The sequence below is a fragment of the Lindgomyces ingoldianus genome (genome assembly GCF_010093535.1).
Source record: "Lindgomyces ingoldianus strain ATCC 200398 unplaced genomic scaffold BDR25scaffold_8, whole genome shotgun sequence".
In the NCBI taxonomy this organism is placed as follows: domain Eukaryota; kingdom Fungi; phylum Ascomycota; class Dothideomycetes; order Pleosporales; family Lindgomycetaceae; genus Lindgomyces; species Lindgomyces ingoldianus.
In genome coordinates this window covers 226,349-246,149 of record NW_022985169.1, presented here as the reverse complement: position 1 = coordinate 246,149, position 19,801 = coordinate 226,349, and the positions used below count along the sequence as shown (strand labels likewise).

The window sequence follows — 19,801 nt, the reverse complement described above, 5'->3', positions numbered from 1 at the left end:
AGCGTGTACTCTTGGCGACTGCAGATTAGAAGCTATCATATTTGGAGATATAGAATACAAGATGAATTAGTCAATCACAAGGCAGAGGGGCGTTGATCGATAGAAAAACGAAGGGGGGAGCATCAGCAACTCCATCCTACTGGTTACTACTGCCCCTAATATAGGGTCACATGTCTTTCTACCTCATGCTCATGTAAAGTGTGTATAAATATTCCCATACTCCAGTATTCCTTTCGCTTACGTCAATAAAGTTGGGCCTAGGATGTAGAATAAGTGAAATATAACATACTTCAGAATTGTGGCGTCCAGCCAAGGGTATCATTCACAGCTGCCTCTGTTCCGTTCTGTTGGCAGTATAGGGGGTTTATGAGGAGCTCATCCTCCCTTTTCATCTCCGGCCAGAAAGAATTCTTTGGCTGGTTCTTGTGGTAGACGGTTAGATATGCCGCCTTAACCCCATTGCCATGCCCCCCGAAAGAATCCATCACGCATTACCCGCCGTATACCGCCCATGCACTGAATCCCAGCCACTCACTCAACCCACCCTCACGTATGATACGTCCCACCAATAGCATCTCCATGCACCTTGGTCCAGTCGATCTGAGCATCCAATTCTTCATCCACCCTCCCAACCACGCAAACCGTATCACCACGCACGATATACACTCCGATAGGAACCTCGGAGCTCTCTTCCCCACCCGGTCGAATCACGCGCTCCACCGTATCTTGGAGTACGAGGTTCATGCTGCCGTCGCATGCGACTAGCTTGCCGATGAGGATGCGGCCGTCATTTGTGAGGACAGAGACTTTTTCTACGAGGGGGGATGGTTAGTGGGGTAGGGAAGGGAGTTGTAGTGTAGGAAAGCTCTCTAGGCATATTCGTGCCGCGATTTGAGGAATGGGATAGAGTGAGGGAAAGAGAGGGAAAGAGAGGTGGGACAAAATTGAGGACACAGGGTTCTTACTCTCCAGGAGGATATTCATGTGCACCATTTTGCCAGGCTTGTTTCTCTCGAGTGCCGGTCCTCGAGAGCTCTCCCGTATTGTACCTGGTGTCGTTCGCTAATTTGCGGTGGAAGGAGCGGGCTCGATTGTCAGGTCGAGCGGAGAGAGTTTGCGGGAGGTGGGTACTAGGCGGGACTCTTTGAGCGAATAGCGGGGGGGTAGAGTGGTGTGGGAAAGAGCGACGGGTTAGGGATGAAGAAGGCAAGTTGAATGAAGGGCTCTTGGCAAATATTTAGAGCTTGGGGCTGGCGGTCCGTGCGCTCGGCCCTACTATTGAAATGGCCTTGTTCCGGTCGCTCCCTCTTCGTTTTGATGTTGGCGCCTTCAACTGTTCGTCAGAGGAATTGCACCCAGGCCCCTAGCTGTGTCCGTGGAAGAGATAGCAGGCAGCCGCACGTCTCCACAGTTTGGCCAGCTGTCCGCTGTTTAGAAATGAGACCACCACACGCCGATTCGGGATCCTCAGAGCCCATCTTGCAGATCTTAACACCTGAGCTAAGAGTCTTCAGAACACAAATATTAGGGCTAGTGCTATTCCACGTTATTCTCAGAGCTATTATATCAAAGAAACTACTATAGATGTCTTTGAGACAAATTAACTGATAGGCAGGTCGTCTGAAGGTCATCTAACTAGCACTAAAACAATTCAGAGATTTGACTACTCTATCAAATCAACTAGAATAAGTGAGAATCCCTTAATTGAATGGTAAGAGGGCCTGGCGTGTAGTCGAGATTGAGCCCTACTCTCTAGAATCTGGTGCGTTGTAGCTCTTCCTACACCCTCTTGAATACTTTCTACGTATTTCAGATACTTGAATTAGTCTCAGTGCGGCTACTTTACTCTCTTTCTCTGTAAAGTCCGCCAAAATCGACTCAATGGGAATACAAAGATCAACGCTTCCTTCCCTTTCTCCACCGGTTTTCACAACCCGCCCACACCCAACCTGCCGCCAAGACAAGCTCCACACGAATCTAAGGGCGACCTACGCTATTCCAGTTGAGGTGGCCGTAGCCGTCACAAAAGTCTGGGTTGCTGTCGCTGCACCGCCGTAAATCGTTGGACCAGGAATATCATACACAAACGGCGTCGCTTTCAAGAGCTGAGAAATAACCATCACATCCTTGCTCTGGTACAACTCTGTTCCGAGCACACCTGCCGGCTCTGCCGTCCCCCGTCCTACAACCCTAAGATTGATGCACGATGGATAGAACTGCGGAGTCTGATTCTGCAGCCCGATAATCTCATGCCTCACAACATAATTTCCCGGCGCAATGTCCTCGGGGATAACAGTTGTCCAGGAATCATCCCACTGGTGGACAATGCCTGCACCCCATGACTCCATGTCGAAATAGCTTTTATTCGTCGGTGGATTGTAGCCTGCATGATCGATCTTGAAGAACCTCAGCGTTGTCTTGTCCACGGTTGTGCACGCGCCGTGGCAGTTCGCCAGATACGTTAGCACGGGACCTTGGTGGCCGACTTGCGTCCAGCGGAATGTCAATGGTTTCCCGGCTTGCGCTGGAATGTACATTTTCCCATTCGTGCTGTTTACGCCGCAGATGATGTCGGGGTTTTGGGTCTGCGTGGCGGTTTCTGCGGCGGTGTAGGTGTAGTCCATTGGGAAGATGACTTGGTGCTGATATGGGAATGGTCGGTGAGGCTGCCATTGCGGCGTAATTGGGGTGTAGTTTTCAGACCAGTCCGAAAGGTTGTAGCCTACGTAACTACGGGATTTTGATTTTAGATTTTGGGATGGAAATGATGGAGGGTACTTACTTGACCTGGTTAGAAACCACGTCAGTAACCATAAAGTGGCCTTGGACTGCTAATGCCCAGATAAGAACAGCAAGCGCGGTGCGGATGTGGGAAGTCATAGTGAATATAGCTAGTTTTCTCGCAGAACTTGAATCGGAATATGCAACAAGAAGTTTTGGTGCTAACACTGAGGGAAGCAAATCAGCACGTCTTAATACTTTAAACTCAACTTGCGTAGAGTGTCTTGGGTGTCGGTTACACACTCATGTGCATATATAGACTTCTTAACCCCATGTATCTCTATGAGGGTCCATGCATCTCCTTGTTGTTCATATACACTCACCCCTCCTTGTCATCGATTTGAGCTTCCTGCTAAAGTGCCCTCACACCATTGCAAGGCTGCCTCGCAGGTGTTACCTATTAGAGGAATCTATCCATGGGTTGTAATAGGTTGTTGCCCGGTTCTCTATACTGCTGGAGATATTCGTTAATTTCCCGGAGCGCGAAGGATCCTACGATGATTAGCCAGAACAATATAACGCCCGATCGGAGGCAGATTCTCACAGCCTGTACATATCAGAATCTTGTTGCATCACGCCGCTCGCATGAAACCTTATAGGCGCATACCTGCAGTGTGGCTGTGGCGAGCCCTCGCGAGCCACGTCGTCGGGTGGGGAAGTTTGTGTACACATTTTAGGCAGCTTACTTACCTTCTCACCTTCCTTCCTTCTCATGAAATAAATAAAGACTAAATGCAGGCCATGTCGTATTTTGAGCCAGGAACCATCCTCTGGCTACCAAAACGACGAGATATTTTATGCAGCTACCTTGAATCCACCAACACTGTACCAAACCGCTGCTTCGGCCACCCCGTTCTTGTACTTGGTGTGAACTCTTCAAACAATTCCGTTTATATTTTAATCGTAAGATTGACCTTCCAGCGAACTATGCGATGCTCACATAGCATGAGATCACTTCTTTTGCGTGCTCGAACGACATTGCCGAAATACGCACCAAAGTATTCCGCCGAGGCCATGATCTAGACGACTATCTACCCATCCACCCTGCCGCTCGTTTTACCCACAGCGTCCCTACGCTGCACCTTTTTCCATCCCAGGAATTGGCTCGGAATAATTGGGTGCACGTCAGAGAACCATATCGCTGCCCCAAGGCTTGGGTAGAACAAACATGGGATGAGAACTGGGTCAGACCACATCTAAGTCGGAGGATCGAGACCAGTTCCGTACATGCACTGGCCCGGTATGCCATCTCACAGGGATACAAGGCGCGGGTTTACAAAAAGCTGTTGGAGAAGCATGCGTCCCCAGTCGAAGCTCGCTCGAGAGGCGGGGGCCCGGTCCACATTTCCATTCCTGACAACCTACAAGTTGGGGGATTTACTCCCAGCTCGATCTATCCCCCGCCCATAATACCACACAATTCCAGTTCTCGGATCACCGCTGGTCAGTCTACACACATCTTTAGCAGCTCTTACTCTTCGCATCCTCGCATCGCCCAAGACTATGGAACAGTCGAAACGCCACGAAGGAGGCCAGGCGGAGAGCAGATTCGCCCCTGTTTCGCGGTTTTCTTAACATTCTTATTTGCTGCTTTGATATTATTAATTGCGTATGCCGCGTATCTTTCAACGTTGGGCTCATAATGGTGTGCAAAGATACAGTTCGGCCACCCGTGAGTGCTCTGTTGGGAAATTTCTTAGTTTAGATTCAAGTGGTGTTGAATGAGGTTTGAACATGTTCTAAGCTGCTATTACTTCATATTGGACCAGCAAGATATTGCTAGTCTACCTTTCCGGGGCTTGTTTCCATTCAATCAATGGGTCTACTTAAGCGGCTTTCATAGTAGCATGTTTTGGCTGCCCATGGCTGTGAGAGGCTCTCGCAATACGGATTTTAAAATATTAAATCCTCTGCTTCAAAGATCCTTTGAAATATATGGCGTTTAGGTTGCGATCTAAGCAAGGGAAAAGAGAACGGGGCTCTGGGTTATGGATAGTTGTTCTGCACAGTATGTAGAGAACAGGAAGCGCGTTCCTCTTTATTAAATGGACTATAGAAGGCTTAAATTCATGTCTTAGAGAGGGACAAGACGCTCAGGGGTTGATACGGCTTGGCTAAATTGTGTAAAATGAATTTTGTAGATTGAGAAAATACTCTACATGCAGTTAGTGAGACGAAAATGCATGGATGAACTGCGTGCCGTGGAATCAGAGCCAATGTAAAAATGAAGGAGCATTTCTTCTTAACTAACTTGCCGAAGAAGCGGTCGACTTGAAGTAGCTGTCCCAGAAGCGTGGTGTACCCACTTTTTGCGGCTAGATAATGTCGTAGTAGTATGGAGTGGACGAGGAGCGCAATATTCTCTGTAGCATATGCTTCAGAAGGCTCATCTGCATGAGACCTGGAGATAGACCGGATGCTAGGAGATTCAAGACTCCACCCACAGAGGAAACTTTGCGCTTTTCCGCAGTTACTGGGAGTAATAACGTTAAACATTCATTCTCCATTACTTAGTAATAGCTCTAGGGCACTGGTCTCATAGTTTATTACTATGGATCAAGAACTCGATTGGATTTCAAGGAACAGCCCTGCGCAGCATGCACCTTAATTCTCAACACCCTCCGCAAACCATTTAAACAGCGTAACAAATCTGCGCGATGGACCATTCACAACGACCTAACAGGGCTCGCGCAGCCCCAAACAACATCCCTTGAAGCCGATCATTTTCCGAAACCCAGCACGTCGTCTCCATGCTCTGCTCAAGCCGAGTACCAACCGAGGACCCCACTAGTCCTAACTATGTCTACTAGCGCCCACTCGGTCGATCCATCGCATTCGCTGTTTACATAAATGATAGCCGGAATATCTACCATGTTGATAAGAGGTTCAATGGAGGGAGGAAGTTGATTCCATATGCGAAGCATCGCCCTGGAAATCGAGATTCGAGAATTCAGGCATATCTCGATTCAGCTGCGAGGAATGAAGGCGAGAATAAGAGGGTTAAAGTTTGGCAGAATTGGTCAGATCTAGCAGAATTTTTGGCGATGTATCCGCCCGAGGAGACGGAACATGAGGTGGTTAGGTTATATTGGAGCAAGGGTTTGTCGTGATTTTGAGCAGGATAGATCAAACCTCTACTATGAAATTGCCCTTGTCATTTCCGCATTAAGAAATAAGATGCAACATGACAAATAATTACTTAATGATTTTCTTCTCCCTGAACCTGCATCACCTATTTTGTATACCACCCTGTTGACATTCTGTGTGATTCCCGCGAGTAGTTTAGGTAGCAAAATCTTCCATAGCCGCGTCGCGTGGAGGCTTGAGAACGCCATGAATTTAAAGGATGAATTTATCACATTTCTAGGCTCCATTGTAGGACGGTGGATGCTGGCTTTCCAGCAAAGTCCTCATCTCAGCTTATTATGGGTTTGAGTGTTCATAACGTCCATGATTAGGGTCTACTGCGTGAGGAAGGGGAGCATAGTGGAACTCGATCGTACTTATGTTTCAAAGGCAAGGCGATATGACGATAGCATGTGGTATATTTCACGCTAAATTTGTATCTAACCCACGGCCCTTTTTCCCTTGGCCTTTTAGAAGGACAAAGTAATTCCGAAATAAGTAACACGTCGATACCTAGGAGGCTACGAAAGACTGTGAGCCAATTGCGGGGAGACACTCGGGAAACCTTGAGATACTCAGCAATGTGCTCACACTTTGAGTGTAATGTTCTTCTTTTGTGAGAGTGAACGGTAAGACAGCTTTCTGCTTATCGAGGCGAGAGGGTATCAAGAAAAATGAATATGAAAAAGATGTGCGGTATTAAAAACACCAAATGAGACTAGCGCCTTTGGTCAAAGCGCTCACCCCGCGGCAACCTTCGCATTCACTCTTCGTCCCCTCGTCAACCTTCGATAGCGCCTTGTTAGTTAATCACTTTAATTACTTTGATTGCAACATAAAGGTCGTACTATTGATGCAGTATATAGACATATGCGCTTTCTACTTAATGCCGTGTCCTGCAGGGGAGCTAACACCCATGGATGCAGGGTTTTCTCTGTCAACATCACGCAAATGAAGACGTTTCGTTCTTCTGAAGCCTGCGCACCACTTCCCGCCTCTAAAACTCCAAGCCACTAGGTAGGGGCTAGCTTCAGTTTTATACGCACTTAATGCTCGAAGCCCTTCCGGGATACCTGGATAGCAATGTTCAGAGCATGTCTTTGTACAATACTATCTTGAGCGTGGCAAGTAAACTCTCTTTCCAATTGCCCCTTTTACCCTTTAGCTATGATTATTGCATCTTCAACCCTTTGAAACTCTTATGAAAATAGTTATGCGTGGAAACTGTCTGAGCTTGTTCATCTCGAATATTGTGCATTTCGATTTATTAACTAGTTACCTCTGACTAACAACTCCATATCAGGCAGTCGAACCCCTCCACCGAAAAGACGCGAACTACTACGCTATGCCCCTCTCTCGTTATATATTAGCTCGTTAGTCGCTAGCGGCAGGATAGTGACCAGCGCATATGGTTCCTGGAAGCACGGTCTACGGAATTCTAAGGTGGCTATCGTTTCAAAAGTGGAGTAAGAAAAACTACGTGGCGCAGCATCTCGGGGCACCAGCATTAAGTGTAATATCATGCAAAGCGCTACCATTCGGACCACCATTCAGACCATCACACCTTGAGTGATTATGGTTCACACCGTGATTGCATCATTACTACTCTGGTCACGACGAGTTCGGAGGCGCTAGGAAATAATTTAGGGGCGACAGAGAAGGCTGTGGAGGAGGTTTCTGATTTAAAAGTCAGGCGCTTGTCATGATAAAGCGCAGCAACAACGCACAGCCTTTGTGCCATGGTTGATTTTCTGCTCAGCATTCTACGAAATCTCCCGAATTAACGGAGTCTAAAAATGTGCAGTGCACTTACACCTCTCTCGATTACTCGAACCACCACGTGGGCAGGCAGACATCCAGGCAAATTGAAGCACATGATAGTTCCGAACAAAGCCCTGGGTTGGAGCTGTCGTATTGCCAACACGAAATGGACATGCAACAACCACTCAGCCACACGCTAGTCCACACATTCCACACACCGGTGACGCACATCCAAAAGCTGCAGGGATCGACCTCCTGTTTTTGATACATTCTACGCGAGGCTCACTCCTCACGAAATAACCGCATTCCATCAAAAGTGTAGCATCAGATCGTAAACGATGCCGCAGTGCAGTCGAAGAGCACGGATTTGAATTGTGAGGCTGACGTGGTGGCTGTGGAGTAAGCGCCGCCAACTGCATATATACTACTTTGGCAAGCGTCAGTAGCAACGCACCTCGCCCACACAACAAAACACAATTCCAATACTGCGTGCGAACTACAGAAGCAAGCACTGCGCCAGGTTCTCGCCCACCTACACCATGGGCTCAAAGGTACGGCCCTATCCTCCGCCCCCTGCTATACCACCCTTGCACTCATATGACTGACTGACCACCAGAGCTCCAAAATAAAGAGAGAGCAGAAGAAGGAGCAAAAGAAGGGAGAGCTAAAACGTGGCCAAGCCGCATACTACAAACCACGTGTGCCCTCGCAATCTTCCGCCCCATATCACAAAAAGAAGGAGACAACACATGCCGGCGGGACGCATTCAAGTGGACATCAGGGAAGCTCGGATACGGGTGCGATGACTGGGGCGTATTTTGGGGCTATGAGTGGAGAAGATACTGGCGGGTATTCGGGAGGCGATGGAGGGCATTCAGGAGGTGATGGGGGAGGGTATTCAGGAGGTGATGGGGGAGGGTATTCGGGAGGTGGGGGTGGTGATGGAGGGGGTGGAGGCGGAGGCGGCGGAGATTAAGAGTCTTAATGTGTGTATTTATGTGTGTTCATGCCGAACAAAGCAGCTGGAAACGGAGGTCGGCTCTAAGGATATGCTATAAGGGTATAATGAGGATGTAGTGGTGGGTATAATGGGAGGCGGATTTGAAAGTATTATTGTAACGACTATAGGTTGTTAGCACGTAACAACAAGCAAGCTGACAATCAAACTGTATTATAGAACAAATTGCGTTTTTATCCTCATTGCCTTCTAAGTAAATCAAGCACGTTACATAGCTTAGGACCGTTTCATAGTTAGAAGAGCCTAGCAAGCGATGAGCTACGCTAAACAGATGGCCTTAATCTTCATTTTTTTTAGCCTACGCAATCCACCTCTGTTCGCTTGTCCCTACCATCTTCTTATTCAGGCGACGGTAATACATCATCAATCCAAAGCTCAGAACCCCGCTCATCAGAATGAACGCGGCGTTAACCGCATGACCTAGACGGTAAAATGGCTTGTCCTGCGAGCGATAGATCCAAACTCCAATGATCTGTCCCGGCCCCGAAAAAGCGATGTTGAGTGCGGTGGAAAGCGAGCCAGCGGTTGAAGTGCGCACATTATCGCCGACCCAGGCGCAGAGCGAAGGCAGGCCACCGAAGACCCCTGATGTTGCGATGATGAGGAAGACATATCGAACAGTATACGCAGTACCAGGAAGTGCGGCCTGAATAAGGAATGCAACTCCTGCTATAACGCACGATATGCCGGCGACAAAGCCTCGGGATTTGTAGTGATCGGAGATCATGGCAGTGATGAAGGTGACGACGTATGCTACAGCATAAGGGGGGACGGTGAAAAGTTGGGCTTGAAGGTCTTTGTAACCAAGACCCGCGACGATGGTTGGAGAGAAGAGAGACAGTGATGCCACGGTAACACCAGCTCCCATGTAAATGAGATAGTGCACATAAAGTCTCCAGGTTGTGAGACAATCTTTGATCTCTGCCCAGTTGAGCTTCTTTTCTTCGCTAAAGGGGGTCAGAGGATAAGATTAGGAGGCGGAGGAGGAGGAGGAGGAGGAGGAAAGAGATTCAAACCTTTGCCCAGCGTTGATACCAAGACGATCTCTTTGTAGCCGTTTCTCTTCCGGTGTCAACCATGAGGCTTGTTCAGGATAGCTTGGCAGGAAGAAGAACACAAATATCCCCACGACCGCTGCTCCAAATTAGCGAGTATCATACAACAGGGCGGTAGACAATTGGAACCGCTTACCTGTAAGACATCCTTCAAGAATGAACAGCCACCGCCATCCCTCCAACCCGCCAGCACCATTCATATGCCCCACGCTATATGCCAGTGCTCCGCCAAAAGCTCCAGCGAGGGTCGCGCTACATAAGAAAGCGGCAATACGAGTCGCTCGCTCTTCTTGTTTATACCACAGACTAAAGTAGAATATCAATCCCGGAAATGATCCGGCCTCGGCTGCACCAAGAAAGAATCGTAAGGCTGTAACTCCTGCAAAGTTGTGGGTTCCGGCAATACCAGCACATAGTGCTCCAAAAGCAATGACTAGAAAGCCGATCCATTTGTTTGGGGATATGACTTTCAGAGCCAGGTTACTAGGTGCCTCAAATATTGAATATGCGACCAGGAAGACCATGAGGGCGACTGTGAATTGGTAGTTCGTCATGTTGTTGGTTTCCACCATTGTATCCCCGGAACTGGAGTTCAGGATTTTGGCGTTTCCAATGTTCGACCTGTCTAGGTAGCAAAGCAGGTAGATGAGGGCAGTGATGGGAAGTAATCGGATGTCGATTTTGCGAACCATTCTGCACATAGTAAATCAGTCATCGGCCTGGTAATCGTGCCTGGAGACCTCGAACCTCTTTTCCACAGCTGGGTCCACCTGACTTTCCAGAGCTAGTTTGTCCTCGCTGACTTCAATCATCTCAACATCATTCTTTTCCAACATGTCGTACTGGTACTGTTATAGTTTTGCTAAGAACCGTGATAGAAAATAGGGAGTTAGTTTCGAGTGTTGTCTTCTCCAAGTGCGTAGATCTGGGTCTTAATAGCAGGCCCCAAGATGTGGGGATCTTGGGCAGTGATGGGGGTGCGGGGAGACGCTAATTGCATTTTGTTGTCCAACTCGAATCCAACAGTCTTAGAGCGATGCTTGGTCCTGGTCTGAGTGTATGAAGGTGGAGGTGTCGGGATATCGGCGGAGAGGCACCCTGTCTCCCCGACCGCCTTGGAAAATGAAAACCGAAGTTTGGAAAGTCGTGACTTCCCCCACAACGACCTTGGGACACGTAAGTGTCTCCACACCGAGATCCTGATCTTCCAAATATTACCTTACTTGGTGATAGATCTAAGAGGTTACTAAGCCTTACTATATTAGGCCTAGATGACTCTGCAATCGCTTATCAGGCGTTTCAGTGGCTCATTAGCCCGAACTGCGGCTGGTGGTCGCGAACATATTTTTCTGCCCCCTCCTCGTCTACTTTCAACTCGCGATTCTTTCCAGTCCTTATTTGATCGGGTGTCGAGACGAAAAATGGGATCTGTACCCGGCTGTGGAGGGCCGCCAAAAGTCCAGGCAAATGTCGCCAACCTTTTCCAGGATATTGAGAGCGCGGTTGAGTCGACAAGTTTAGGAAAGGAGAAATGGTACATCTTAACAATTGCGGCGCTCGTCGGAGGTACTGAGCCTGAATTGGCAGACCAACTGTACCTGTATATCATCAACAAACCCGAGTATGCCACAACCAGTCACCGACATTACTTGATCCGTCGATTACGAGAGGCGCTAGTTAAGCTCGTCTCTATCGTTGGAGTATGCAAACCCCTTGAGGCAATTATCGCCATTATGAAAGTGGAAAAGGAAGAAGACAGGGACTATACCTTCACCCGGGAGAACTGGCAATGCGATCAAGAGAACCATGACCGGGGGATGGAGTGGATGCGCCAGATTTACGCCCACAATATCGAACCTACGCTTGATCTCTTCAAAGCACACCAGGACTTCAGGTGGATATCAACCGAAATCACGTACGGCCTTTACTTATCAGACCGCAAAATACTCGACGACTTAGATACAGAGCTCGTGGTGCTCGTAGGAATCATGGTTCAGAACCTGAGGCTAGAGACGCATTGGCATATTCGAGGGACTAGAAGGATCGGCGTGTCTAAGGGCGACGTGGAGATTATTGTCGCATGTGTTCATAAAGTTGCGAACTTCATGGGGACTTCCCTGAATAGGATACCAACTGTAGAAGAGGTTGAAAAGGATGTTTAAATTCATTCGAATACCAGTGTCCATCCCTGAGCCCTTCAGTGCTCACAAAGCCCCATTCCATCAAAGTGCATCAGCGAGGCACCAATAGAAAGTAGAACGAGCCCATCGAGATAAGTTAGAGAGGATTGCGTACGACTTTGTAGATGGCGACCATTGCGAATGTTCACTCGGGGATGACTCAGCATTCCTGTGCACGGTCCATAACGTCCCCTTTTTGGCCACTAAGTTAGGAAAAGAATCCCTGTTAATTGTCCCTCGTAGCACAATATGAGCCCTCATTTATATCCCTCTAGCTTGCAGTATCTTAGATACGGGCGAAAAATGTCGAAACTTCTCGGGGTGGTTCATTGCCGTGAACAGCGCCCCAGCCCTCTTGGAGTGAAGCATCACAAGCCCCACTAGCTCGTTGCCTTCCTCGTATCCGTCCAAGTGGGAGTGTTTGTTCATGCAGGAGAATCCCAGCTTCAATTAAAGTCAAGCCACGTGGCTGTCCGTGTGTTGACATTGGATATTCTATAGCATTCCAATAAATTGAGTTTGTGCACAGCCTCCACTGAAGCCTCGGAACCTTGTGCCTTATCCCTGTGGCGTTGTACCCCACCACCACGAATTCATGATCAATAAAATATAAAGCAGCATGACATGGCATTCTGAAACTGTAGTCTGCAATATATGTCTCTATTCTGTTGACATACTTTCTGAGTGTATTCTGTTACTGCTATACACAACAACCATGAAGTCGAGAAGAGATATTACCGCTTTCGGTGTTGGATCGATGGCTTTCCTAGCTCTCCTGCTAGCAAAAGAGGTTGGGGCGAATGGGTTTAATCGAGACGAATGCGTGCGCTATGTCCGAGACTCACTGAGCCAAGGCATTCTTGCAAAGAATGCTACCTGCTTTTTCCGTGACAACAGTGGCATGCCAATGTCAGACCCCGACTACCCGACCGTCACTCTTGCTGGATGCAACCAACTCTGTGGTTCGTCACGCGGGTGGTATAAAGATATTGGACCGCGACTCAGCACTTGGCTTATTCCAGTCGTCCTCCTTTTAAGCAACATGGAGGTATCCCCTCTGGACAAGCGCAGATACTTGATGCTGGCACATCTTGTCGGAGATCCAATCGACTCGCTTTGGTCCCTTCTACTGAAATTAGAAGCGTGGTCTCGGTGCCATAATCTTGCGAAAGCATTTCTTCGAGTAAACGATCGACGCCTTGTGCGGAATCTAGCAACAGTCCTAGGAGGGATCGAGGAGCTGGTTGGATTTCATACCAATCCGCTCTCTGTATACCGCCACCTTGTCGCTCACTCAACTCTCGACGATGAAGAACTCAGCCTTCTCATTGGCAAAACCGCCCAACGGCTTTCTGACAGTAGAACGGACGAGCGACTACGCACTCTCTTTACTACCGCACTATACTTTTACCAGCTCGTTTCTGCATTCATAGCTACTGTAGGAGGAGGAAATACTTCTCCTCCTGGCGGACGGATAGGGACTGCGATGTTCATGACTTGGGTCGTTCCGTCCATATTGTTAAGCAACGCAATCGGCACTTTTACGTCATCACGCACTTGCTTCACCATCCTGGAACGCTTCTACCAAGATTCAACTGGTCAATTCGATCTATGGGCAGAGCTGCAGCGTACCTGCCCTCAACTTAGACAATATCCAACTATCGACGACTATTTTGATTCTTTGACCTGGTCTGGTGCCATTTACACATATCGCCCAAACAAAAGACTTCCTTTTGCCACCGGAGCTAAGGACCGCAGTCCAGTTACGCTGCTGATGTTGGCAACATCACCAATTATTGTAGCTTCGGTTATTTCATCTGCCATAATCTACCACACTCCACCGATTGCATTCAGCTGTCGCAACGTACTCATCATCTCCCTCGCTGCATTCCAGCTCCTCAGCCCTCTGTTTACTTGGCTTACTTCCCGAGCTGGCATTCGAGGAGGAGCTCATTGGCATATAACCATCGTTAAAGATATTTTCATTGCTGTTCCCACCGTCCTTCTTATCTTCCTTTCCAGCTCGGGCCTCTTTAATAGCTGCTATTGTTGGAGTGGGATATGGTCTTTGCACGGAAGGGCTCATGTTCCACTGAATGTAGTTCCCTTACTGGTTTACAGCGGCCAGACAATCTATCCTATTATGGTTGGAATATGTCTGGGGCTCCAAGTTGTAGTATTTGTGGCAATGATGTGGGTTTGCTGGGATGGATGGTCTCTTATGAGGTGGAGTGAAAAGGACAAGCATGATGAATGGAACGCAACTAGGCGAATCCGATGCGGGATGTCGGAGGCTCTAAACACTTCACCTCCGCATGGACGGCAGGACAGCATCATCGAAGATAAACCACAATCAATGCCCTGAGAGTTTTCGTCAGTCCAACTTAATATACTTCAAATAACCTTCTGTTAGATCACTTGGAGTATTATTTGAAACAAAGCGCAATTAGGATACAACTACAAGCTAATTCTGGCCTCTTCATATATGGCTCTCTTAAGGCCTTGCTCACGAGGTTTGAAGGAAAGGCAGCGTCCAACAAGACCCTTCGCAGTAGGCTTTGTTTATATACAAGCTCGTACCAATATCCAATTTTTGTATATTACTTTGTCTTTTCCAGTACCTACGGGGAAGGGAATATGCAGGGGAGCAAGCCGGAACTCTGATATATACCACTTTATTTAAGATCTTCCCGGGTTACCTTAAGAGCTAATGGCCCGTTCTTTAAATACTTTACTGGATCGACAAGTAATTTCAGGACCAATCGAGAGCGAAGCATCTCGTTCGATAAACCGACGATCGTGGCGTTATTGCCTTCATTGGAGTACTCGAGAAGCAACTAAGCGGCCTCACAAATTAGCTTTAGTTCGACAATGCAACTTCAGCGCGGACTTGCACCAAACTATTCCCGAAGGTAGATTGGGGTACCGGGTGGAACTAGGCCTGAGGCGTGTAAACTCTAGATGACAAATGGGGCAAATCCACATTGAAGTTTCGGCATTGTTATGCATGTCTTAGAAGACCCCCCATGCGCTTTCGAAAGGCGCCTTTGGCAGCGTTTGCTACCCCATTACTTGAAATTACCATGGAAGCCATGGACAAGTATCTTACGGTCGGGACATTAAAGTAACTTCCCTTGAAAACTAAAGTATCATTTACTTATTTCATAATGTTCCCCCATACAGTTAAGTAGACTTCCCTATCACTCAAAATTATGCATTTGTCAAGCAGGAAGCCAAACGAAACCCCAATTTCGCTTCCTCATATTGCTAAAAAAAACGTTCTGATTCGCTCTAAATAACATGGATAGAACGCTTCTTAGGCAGCAGGTCCTGCCCCAACCCAAACCCGGTAACTAACAAAAGGCCCTTTTCTATTATCCACATTCCGATATTGCCGTCCTGGACTCAATTCCAACTGATTCGTACAAAAATACAGCCACCCATCCCAAATCGCCGCAGAATCCGCGTGCTGGATCAACGCACTTCGGACCAGCGTTTTCACCACATAATCCTCTGGCGGCACTACTCCCGCTCCTCCTGCCACTACACCATTAACCTCTTCCGTGACGTATTGCTGCAGCGTGTCGACATAAAATATCGCATTATGCTCGCTCGCGCAAACATATACTCGTCCTTTATTGTCGGCTGTAAGACCAGCCTGTTCGGTGCCGATTTGGCTGGGATACACAACACCAGCTAACACCTCCTCTTCACTAGCAGAGGCATTAACCAGTAAATTTTGCGGAATATAATACCACCTCCGACTGGCCAAAACGCCCCAATACACATTCCCGCTCTGAAGAGCAATCCCATCCGCTCCAGTTGTGAAGTACGATTTCTTCGTCCCATTCCAGGCATACACTGGATTGCCGTTGTAAATCCCAACATACTTTTGATCAGCGCGGGTTTCAGTGGTGTTGTATAATCTCCGTAGAACGATGCCAGTGTCCAGGTCGATAGTTAGCAAGGATCCGGCTGTCGATTCATCCGTAATGAAAGCAAAGCCACCAGTACCGAGAGTGTTGTTTATGCGAACGTCATTTGCATTCATTTTGTCGTAGTACGATTCCTCCGGAATGACATACGTGCGCTTCAACGCCCGTGTCTGCCAGTCGAAGCTCATGATCTTGGCGCCGTAGCGCACAGCGCTGCTTTCTCCAGCCGGGATCCCAGAATCTACGATCCAGAGTTGGTGTAGCGAATCGAGGACTACATTTTGCACGTTGATGAAACATGTGCTCGCGTTTTGGCTGGATGTGCAGTTTTGGATTTCTGCGTTGGGCCAAGGCTCTTCAGTGGAGTAGGTTGGGCAGATTACTACGTTGTTAGGTGTTGGTCCGGTGTTACGCGGGTAGGTGAGATAGATCTTGAGGTCTGGATCTATTGCGAGGCCAGTTGGTGGGGATTGGGAAGCGTGGACGGCTTGGAGTGGTGGTCCTATAACGCCGTAATCCGTTGAGGAAGCAGGAGGAAATGCGCCTGTGGCATCGGGCAATGTCTGGTAGGAAGCGCAGCTTTGGAAGTTTGTGGGACAGGATGCATTAGTTGATTGGGAATGTGCGAAAGTGAAAATTATGAGGGTGGTAGTGAGGAATTGGATTGAAGGGCGCATAATTGTCGAGTTCGGGAATGTAGGCGGACAGATGTGAGTGCAGGAAACGCGCAGCTTTGCTCCAATAGAGGCCCTACAGAGCTTGGTTGATCAAAGTTTCGTAGCTCGGTCACTTGTACCTAGCTACAATGTGTGGGGGGCTCGCGTCACCGATAATATACCATATAATCCAATTGTACGAAACTGCTAGAAAGATGAGAGAACATGCCAACCCGACAAGAAAGCAAGGCACCGTGCGATGATACACTCCGGATAAATCCCAGGTCCGGAAATATGGACGACGTCACTGAGGAGTCGTCACGTGAAACTTACCGCTTTGTGGGGAATTGCAATTTGTCCGTAATGTAGCGGGGTTCTTCCCATTTGTTCCCACAATTCAGAGGGTTGGGGATTGCGGGTTAGAGGGATATATGAGATGGGTATTGGAAAGAAATAAATAGAAAAGGATACACGAAAAGCTCGCATACATAACTCGCAAATGATTCTTTGTTGAAAGATGGTTCCAAAAGCGACCATATAATACTCTGTCCGTTCCTTTTGACATCAAAATATTCTACGGAAGCTTAGCTGAAATATGGAAGCTTTTCTCACCTACGCCTACGGTGAATGGAATAGCTAGAATGATGCAGCTTTGCATCTTAGTAACTTGATAACAGTCCGTGATATATGCCATTTTACAGTAATTTCCACGATCTTGAATCGCTCAAAGCCGCTCATTCACAAGGGTACTACAGGGTTGGTAGGGAGGAGGCTGACTTGGGCGTTCAGTCAAGTTTCTCAACCCAAAGATGCTCGGAGAACTTTCGGTAGCTGGAACCGGCTGGTAGCGAGACCACTGTAGCTGGCGCCAGAATTGTCGAAGCCTCGATATCATAGATTGAGTGTCTTCTACCCGGTTCAATGAATGCTCATTCAGTAGCGCCTCTGCATCCTCTTCTTCTACATCGTCTCGTTCGATTTCCCCTCTTTGATCGCGTCGAGTGGCTTTGGGGTAGTGTTTCAAAATAAGAAACACTGGTTTCCAAGCGTGGTCTCCAAGCTGCCGATGAAGAGCTACGCTGCAGGCGCCGAATAAAACGTAAGCCCAGAAAGATGCGAGCATGGCTATCCAGAAGTCCGCGTTGGTGAAACTCAAGACAAGGAAGAAGACGAACGAGTCAGTAACCAGGAACCAGAGATTATAGCGCCAAAGCATGTGCTGGACACTCATTCGGTACCAGAAACCGCAGAAGCAAAACCAGCCGACGAGGACGGTGGCCGTTGATGGTCGGGATATGAAATGGGGAAGCCATCCAACCACTCCATTGAGAAAGTGTATTTGCTACGAGCCGTTACCTTCTGCGTCCGCAAATGTTGTACATCTTAAGGATGCTTACCTGGTTCCCAATTCGGATTCCCTTCTCGACGATGTCTAAATGTTCAGCTAGGAATAGTACGAGAGCCTCAGCATCAATCTTGGAGTAGTCGTGTTCATTGCTGCGGAGATAGATAGGAAAACGGTTGCGGCGTCTTTCGAGGATCCAACCCGCAAAGATGAAAGTCGTGATGAACGCCACAACTAGCCAGAGAATGTCGGCATATCTGAAGGATAGAGAACAGTTAGCATGAGAATCATGAATTCTACAGTTATCGCAGCGTGTTCCTGGCGTATTTGTATTTGAATCTTGCCATGCGCTGTCACATCGATCTAGGCTTGCTCAAATAAAGTACTCCTATGAGCACAGTATAATCGGTTCGCATTCTAACGTACAGATAGCTTGGTTTATCACGTGTGAATATTCCCCTTCTCTTCATCGACCGCTCATAATCTTCCAGGTACTCGTCCAGAGTCCTTTTCGGGGAACGTTGGGTCATGGCTCTATCGAAGGAGCTCTTATTCAACAATGTTGTGAGGCAGATTGAGTAGCGAGGCGTATGCGGGCGTATGCGGGCGTATGCGGGGCTATATACAGCCACAAACGTCCGAAGGATGAATGCATTTGCCAAGATGTCACACATCCTACTGCGCCTCAAGGGTGCAGAATCCTACGGGGCTAGTCACCTGTGTCGACATATGGTTCTGAGGAGACACGGCGTAACAGAGCCATTTAGATGGATTATTATAGGTGTATAAGTGGCAATTTTTGTGTTTAAATCAAAGTAGTGCTCGCTTTATTGGAAAGCCGCAAGGCGCTGACTCCGCCATCTCCCATCACAGTGCCAAGACAAAGTCTGTTCCCGTGAAGTGTCAGCGAGGCCGCATTCAAATGAACACCTCAACGTCAGCCACACATTGCACCCCCAAATTGAGGTCCTTTGGCCAGGATATTTACGGAATCCTCTCCAGCGTGGAGGATCATCTGTCCTGAAACGGCACTTAAACTCGAAACCTAAGGCTGGGGCTGGGGCTGAGGCTGAGGCTGAGGCTGAGGCTGAGGCTTGGGGCTGCAGAGTTAGCCAAAGATATTTGCTACACGACACTATGGCATGCTGAAGAGAAGCTAATAGCAATAAGACTTAAACTAGATTAGGGTGACTTTATACGCTATCGCATTGCCAGAAAATGATCCTGTTTTATCTTGCTAAAAGATTCCTGAAGATTAAATTATAGTCGCTCTTAGAGGAAGCACAGCTTGCACAGATCTGCGAGAGAATTGTCTATCGTGCTGTTGGAGATAGAGTCTTAAAAGCAAGCGCGATTTAAGCAAGAGAGCCGCAATTTTAACGCTACGGACTCTACCATGCGCTTCTCTGTGAGTACTACCTTTAGAAGCAATGCAGTGGCAACGATAAGTATGTGTTTCGCTACCCTAGTGAGAAATGGTGGCATAGGAGGGCACAGGAGGATCTTATAAGCTAATTGCGCACTTGAATGGTATAGGCGTTAATATGGGTTGGTGGTAGGGGAAGGTTACTGTAAGGCATATATACTATTCTGCACGCGAATCAACCGTTGGTTGATTATTCGCACCTTTTTGTTTGTAATGGCGGAGTGGCGCGGAGCCTGTCCTTGCAGGTACGTAAGAACCCTCTAGTGCTTATGGCAACAGACCCTCCAACGCGCTACAATGGATACACATCCTAGAGTTGTGCTAAAGCTCTCTAAAAAGACCTCCTACGTAATCAGTAAAGCGGCATTTGATTTCTGCATGATAACGCCTTTATACACCTGGCCACTAACACGAATGTGTTAATGAAGTACCTCGTTAATGTTATTATCTACCTTATTCGCCAGATATATAGCGTATTAAGCATATTGAGTAGGCCTTAAAGAGGGCCTCTATAGACT

General features: G+C 47.9%; 11 protein-coding genes across 11 annotated transcripts; 4 read left to right on the top strand and 7 right to left on the bottom strand.

The window, feature by feature from the left end:
• Positions 1-63: 63 nt before the first annotated feature.
• On the bottom strand, positions 64-1,197 carry BDR25DRAFT_301818 (Sm-like ribonucleoprotein). Its single transcript, XM_033689658.1, has 3 exons — positions 966-1,197; positions 290-812; positions 64-230 (listed from the first exon to the last, which is right to left on the bottom strand). Exons 1-2 carry the CDS (start codon positions 991-993, stop codon positions 547-549), a joined length of 294 nt encoding a protein of 97 aa, XP_033550449.1. The 5' UTR covers positions 994-1,197; the 3' UTR covers positions 64-230; positions 290-546.
• Positions 1,198-1,988: 791 nt separating this feature from the next.
• BDR25DRAFT_311829 (glycoside hydrolase) lies at positions 1,989-2,880 on the bottom strand (the record flags this gene model as incomplete). The annotated part of the gene is made up of 2 exons (XM_033691261.1): positions 1,989-2,730; positions 2,783-2,880. 2 exons carry the CDS (start codon positions 2,878-2,880, stop codon positions 1,989-1,991), a joined length of 840 nt encoding a protein of 279 aa, XP_033550448.1.
• Positions 2,881-3,522: 642 nt separating this feature from the next.
• Positions 3,523-4,424, top strand: BDR25DRAFT_386417 (uncharacterized protein; the record flags this gene model as incomplete). Its single annotated transcript, XM_033698002.1, has 2 exons — positions 3,523-3,684; positions 3,726-4,424. The coding sequence occupies 2 exons, from the start codon at positions 3,523-3,525 to the stop codon at positions 4,422-4,424; spliced, it is 861 nt and encodes a 286-aa protein (XP_033550447.1).
• Positions 4,425-8,134: 3,710 nt separating this feature from the next.
• On the top strand, positions 8,135-8,644 carry BDR25DRAFT_340950 (uncharacterized protein; the record flags this gene model as incomplete). The annotated part of the gene is made up of 2 exons (XM_033693558.1): positions 8,135-8,219; positions 8,285-8,644. Exons 1-2 carry the CDS (start codon positions 8,208-8,210, stop codon positions 8,642-8,644), a joined length of 372 nt encoding a protein of 123 aa, XP_033550446.1. The 5' UTR covers positions 8,135-8,207.
• Positions 8,645-8,898: 254 nt separating this feature from the next.
• Positions 8,899-10,577, bottom strand: BDR25DRAFT_386407 (MFS general substrate transporter; the record flags this gene model as incomplete). Its single annotated transcript, XM_033698001.1, has 4 exons — positions 8,899-9,633; positions 9,703-9,820; positions 9,878-10,434; positions 10,489-10,577. 4 exons carry the CDS (start codon positions 10,575-10,577, stop codon positions 8,985-8,987), a joined length of 1,413 nt encoding a protein of 470 aa, XP_033550445.1. The 3' UTR covers positions 8,899-8,984.
• A 286-nt stretch (positions 10,578-10,863) lies between these two features.
• Positions 10,864-11,903, top strand: BDR25DRAFT_340949 (uncharacterized protein; the record flags this gene model as incomplete). The annotated part of the gene is made up of 2 exons (XM_033693557.1): positions 10,864-10,917; positions 11,013-11,903. The coding sequence occupies 2 exons, from the start codon at positions 10,864-10,866 to the stop codon at positions 11,901-11,903; spliced, it is 945 nt and encodes a 314-aa protein (XP_033550444.1).
• Positions 11,904-11,963: 60 nt separating this feature from the next.
• BDR25DRAFT_352096 (uncharacterized protein) lies at positions 11,964-12,552 on the bottom strand (the record flags this gene model as incomplete). The annotated part of the gene is made up of 2 exons (XM_033694973.1): positions 11,964-12,157; positions 12,216-12,552. The coding sequence occupies 2 exons, from the start codon at positions 12,550-12,552 to the stop codon at positions 11,964-11,966; spliced, it is 531 nt and encodes a 176-aa protein (XP_033550443.1).
• A 58-nt stretch (positions 12,553-12,610) lies between these two features.
• On the top strand, positions 12,611-13,851 carry BDR25DRAFT_256396 (uncharacterized protein; the record flags this gene model as incomplete). The annotated part of the gene is made up of 1 exon (XM_033686406.1): positions 12,611-13,851. A coding segment is annotated over exon 1 (1,215 nt), but the record flags the coding sequence as incomplete, so codon positions are not given.
• A 1,386-nt stretch (positions 13,852-15,237) lies between these two features.
• On the bottom strand, positions 15,238-17,002 carry BDR25DRAFT_386394 (uncharacterized protein; the record flags this gene model as incomplete). The annotated part of the gene is made up of 3 exons (XM_033698000.1): positions 15,238-16,419; positions 16,611-16,645; positions 16,984-17,002. 3 exons carry the CDS (start codon positions 17,000-17,002, stop codon positions 15,238-15,240), a joined length of 1,236 nt encoding a protein of 411 aa, XP_033550441.1.
• A 3-nt stretch (positions 17,003-17,005) lies between these two features.
• Positions 17,006-18,425, bottom strand: BDR25DRAFT_301817 (uncharacterized protein). Its single transcript, XM_033689657.1, has 3 exons — positions 18,284-18,425; positions 17,910-18,114; positions 17,006-17,854 (listed from the first exon to the last, which is right to left on the bottom strand). The coding sequence occupies exons 1-3, from the start codon at positions 18,385-18,387 to the stop codon at positions 17,237-17,239; spliced, it is 927 nt and encodes a 308-aa protein (XP_033550440.1). The 5' UTR covers positions 18,388-18,425; the 3' UTR covers positions 17,006-17,236.
• Positions 18,426-18,684: 259 nt separating this feature from the next.
• Positions 18,685-19,767, bottom strand: BDR25DRAFT_352091 (uncharacterized protein; the record flags this gene model as incomplete). The annotated part of the gene is made up of 11 exons (XM_033694972.1): positions 18,685-18,709; positions 18,740-18,853; positions 18,903-18,982; positions 19,050-19,094; positions 19,152-19,178; positions 19,244-19,322; positions 19,381-19,442; positions 19,484-19,521; positions 19,565-19,575; positions 19,632-19,688; positions 19,736-19,767. The coding sequence occupies 11 exons, from the start codon at positions 19,765-19,767 to the stop codon at positions 18,685-18,687; spliced, it is 570 nt and encodes a 189-aa protein (XP_033550439.1).
• Positions 19,768-19,801: the final 34 nt, after the last annotated feature.